This window comes from Egretta garzetta, unplaced genomic scaffold (genome assembly GCF_000687185.1).
Source record: "Egretta garzetta isolate BGI_Z169 unplaced genomic scaffold, ASM68718v1 scaffold277, whole genome shotgun sequence".
Classification (NCBI taxonomy): domain Eukaryota; kingdom Metazoa; phylum Chordata; class Aves; order Pelecaniformes; family Ardeidae; genus Egretta; species Egretta garzetta.
Window position 1 is genome coordinate 140110 of NW_009260271.1, and position 4116 is coordinate 144225.

Genomic DNA, 4116 nt, shown 5'->3' on the forward strand with positions numbered 1-4116 from the left:
GGCACGTCCTCCCCGGCGGGGGCGCGCCCGGGAGCCTCGCCACCAGCCCTCTCTCCACCAGAAGGGCAGGCTTGGGGCTGCCTTTTCATTTGTTTTTAATACCCTGCCAGTATACTGGTTTGTAAGCCAAATGTAAAAAGCCACCCAGAACCTGGCTTCCCAGGCCTGTCCACGCAGCAGAGCCCTGCTAAAGCAGCTCTCCCGCTTCCAAAGGAGTTGCGAAATTAGAAATTAGGAAAGCATGGCACGCACTCTTCCCCCCGGCTAAAGCATCTTCCCCACACGGCCAAGCCAAAATCCCGCAGGCACGGCCGGCTGTGGCCATGGAAACTGCGGGTTTAAGCGCAGGGGCTCCCCTGGCTTTGTGCAGCTATGCCCATCCATATTAGCTGGAGATCTGTCCGCTGATTTATGATGGAAGCACTAACAAACCCTTAAATGGGGCACGGCAAATAGCAGCATTATACCAGTACCATGGCACGGGATGCAGAGGCTGTCTATTGCTCCCCGAGGATTTGTTTAAGGACAAGAACCATGATGAATACAGCCTGGGTGGCTCAATTACATGGGGACTCAATTACTTAAAACAAAGAAACTGGATGAAAAAAGTATGACAAAAATTCAGAATTATTTCTCTGCTGGAGGTCACATATAACAGCCCTGTCATCCATAAATCTGGAAATCTCTAAGGCATGCTACTCCTGTGTTGAGAGATGACAATTAATTGGTATTTTACTTACCTCATCCATGCAAATTATGCAGGGAAAAATTCTAATTACTGCATGCTACATGTATATAAGGTCAAAGTGGGCCAGCTTTTGACAGTGGTGTAAAATGGATTATGTTTATCCTTCACATGAGGGCCATGATCCTACATGAGCCACGGGGCTCCTGCCCCCCACCGCTTGCAGGGACCATGCCGGCGCCGGCGAGGCTTGCGGGCACAGCCGTCCTTTGCAGGAGGGACGGATGGACCGGGCAGATGCACAACCGGGGGGGCGAACGCAAGGCGAGGTCAGGGAGAAATGCAAAGCGCGTGGGGAGCCACGGGGTTCACATCTGGCCCCAAGCAACCCGGCGCCTCCCTGAAGCAGGCACTCCCCATAAAGCGCCCCGAGTCTTGTCTGAACAGGACCCCTCACCCTCTAAAAAATTGGGATCCTGCCTTCTGGAAGGTCTAGGGGGCAGAAAGGGGAAGACAAAGGGTTTGGGCACAGGGCTTCTTGCTGGCGAAGGGCACTAAGAGCTTACGTGTGCCCCGAAGGAAGCCCTGCCAGCCGCATGGGGGCTGAGGCCGGGGACTCAGGACCGCGCCAGGACACGAGTCCAAGCACCCCAGCGGTGGGTGATCGCTGCTGGGGCTTGCACCGAGCCCCCAAGGCTGGGACAGCAACTTACCCAGGAGTCCAGGGTTGGGAAACCTCCAGGAGTCGTTGTACGTTGAGTATTGTGGGTGGCTGTACGGGCTCCCAGAAAACTCGCTCCCTAAGTTAAAGAGAGAAAGACAAAAGAAAAGATCATTTGGTTTCAGACCACTGTTATGGTGGGGGGGGAAGAGAGCTGCTCGGTGTGCGCTGTGCGCCAGTGGCAGCCATAGTAAAAGCGCTGTTGGCCACCCTCTTTGAGGACGGGCAGTATGAGTGGGCCGATTGCTAAATATGTGGGTGCAGCCATCTTTCACGTGTCCTTCTTGCCCTGCAGCCCAGGCCTGAGCTGGAGGCGTTTTCCCAGGCAGCCCATGCTGCGGGAGCAAGACGGCGAGGAGGGATGGCGAGGAGTCCGGGACACACCGGGGGGACTGGCCTGTCCCTCCATGGCCCTACGGCACCGCATGCAAGAAACACAAGACAAGGACAAAGCTGCCCAGGCAGGCAGATGATGGACTAGCTAAGCTTCTAGGTACTGGGTACCCTTCCAGGCTCTTACACGTGGCCTTGGTCCCAGATGTCCACCCATCACTGCAGCCCAAGGAGAGGGATGCTTGCATCGGTTTCAGATGACTTTGAAGCCCCCCAGACAATGGCAAAGAAAAGGCTCGAAGGGGCATCGCTATCCATCTCCTCCCCAGCTCCCACTCTCCCCATGTTTGCTCTCTTCACGTCACCTCCCGTTCCATACATCAGCTTCAGGATCCATCAGGACAGAGCCTTGCATCGCGGGGCTCTGACCTCAGGGCAGGGCACCCAGCCCCACCACCATGCCAACGCCAACACTGCTTCCCATTTATTAGGAAATCTTCCACCAGCGATGGCTTCCTGCTCTCCTCCTCTCCTCCGTCCCCCTCTCCCCTCCCCTCTCCCGCACACGTACACGCACGCATGACACAGCACGGATGGAGAAAGCGCAGGATTCCTGCGGCAAGAGGCGGAGAGGGCTGCCAGGCCACAGCAGAAGATGCTGGCTGTGACCTTGGACTGTTTGGTCCTCAGTGCTGGCATGGTCCCTACCCCAAACCCGGGGGCTGCCTCCATCCCAGCAGGGTGGCAGACCCCTGCCGCTGCGTCTCCAGCACCTCAGGCTCAGCACCCCCAGCCAGCAGGACCCACAGACCTGCCCCGGGGACCACCTCTGGGTCCCTGGGCCCATGAGTGGCCTCCCCACTCAGGGCACGGTTTTGGCAAGCTGCTGACCTGCTGCCCCAGGGGAGAGGGGCCGATGCTCTGGGGAAGGCAGCCCCGCGGCGCTGCCCTGCCATCGGGGGAGCTCTGGGCTGCCATAGCTCTGCAGTCCGGGCAGGCACCGCCCCCAAGGGTCCTTTCTGCCGATATGGAAATAACGCAGGTTGGTGACAAAATCTAGGGTCAGGTCCAGCATAGGTTGGTCTCCACGTGATGCCGCTTCCATAAAAACAAGCTGCCTCTCAGCCTGCACAAAAGGACGCCGGTAAGCACGCTGAGTGTTGACAGTGAGAGCCTGCCCGTCACTGGGTTGCTCCAGGGGGTCTCTGTTGACAACCCTCCTCTGCTCCCCACAGCCCTTTGGAGGCAGGGGGCTGCACCCACCAGCCTCGACCTGCTCTCTCCCCCCAGACCAGCATCCACAGACGAGGTCCGAAGCCAGCGGCGGCGAGCGCTTCCACGCTCAGCACGCCTTGCTGTTTTGACCACATCTCCGCACAAGCTCAGAGCCGGTCTTCATGACTGTCTCCAAGGAGCGGCACCGTGCACCATGGAAAATGGAGCTGTTTCCAGACCTTTCTTCCCACTGAATTACATCTACGTTTCCTACCCGCTCCCTGTCCTGGGTGACAGATGACTTGAGGACCTGAAGGTTACCTTCACCACAGCACTCATTCTAACACAGCAAGACACGGTGAAGACGGCGAAGCCAGAAGAGATGTCGGGAGCCACCTGAGGCACCAGGGCCACTGGCAAAGGCATCCCCCATTGCCTTCTGCCAGCCAGGGGCAAGCCCCAAGGCAGGATGCGGTGGCTTCTCTCTGGTCCCTTCTTCTGGCTCCCCACTGCCGCACCTGAGGCCGGCTGCTCAGCCAGAGCCCTCCCTGCTCGTCCCCTGTCCCCAGACCCCCCCTGGCCTCCAGAGAGTCTGTGACGTGGCTCTGCCCTAGCAGTGTTTGCCAAGCCCCCAAAGCAAACTGGCTGGAAACGTCACGGGTGGGTGATACGAACTTTCCCCATCCTTGAAGGCTCATGGCCAGGTCCTCTTTCCAGCGTGTGCCACCCGAAAATCCCCTCACCCTGTGGGTGCCTCTTCTACAGGGAGAGGCTCACACGCTGCCTGTCCCAGTGGTTTCATCTCTTCCGTTCCACCCCTGGTTTAGTGACACAGAACCACTGTGCTGCCTGACTGGCACAACACGCGGAAGGCAATGGGAGCGAGCCTTGCTGCCGCGTCCTCCCCTGCAGTGGCACGGCGCACAGACAGAGGGACAGGATGGAGAGGACAGCAGGACAGACCCCGATCCCCACTGCAGGGTGTGCAGAGGAGCGCGCCCAGCTCCTCCGTGCACTGGTAGCACCCTGGGCTTTGGGCAAAGCCGGCAGCGAGCAGCGGCACCCCTGTGAGAGCTGACCCGAGGCCGGGCACGCGTGCCCACCCGAGGACAGGACAACCCCTCGTCTTCGGCTGTCCCACCGCTCTGCCTCCCCCCGCTCT

At 59.1% G+C, this 4116-nt stretch overlaps 1 protein-coding gene across 1 annotated transcript in view; it reads right to left on the reverse strand.

Moving 5' to 3' along the window:
- Positions 1 to 1145: 1145 nt before the first annotated feature.
- Positions 1146 to 4116, reverse strand: part of PAX5 (paired box 5) — a 144818-nt gene continuing 141847 nt past the window's right edge. The window contains exons 10-11 of the mRNA XM_035897860.1: positions 1399 to 1485; positions 1146 to 1177 (exon numbers count right to left, since the gene is read on the reverse strand). Of these exons, the coding sequence (XP_035753753.1) occupies positions 1146 to 1177; positions 1399 to 1485 (119 nt within the window). The remainder of the gene's footprint in view (positions 1178 to 1398; positions 1486 to 4116) is intronic.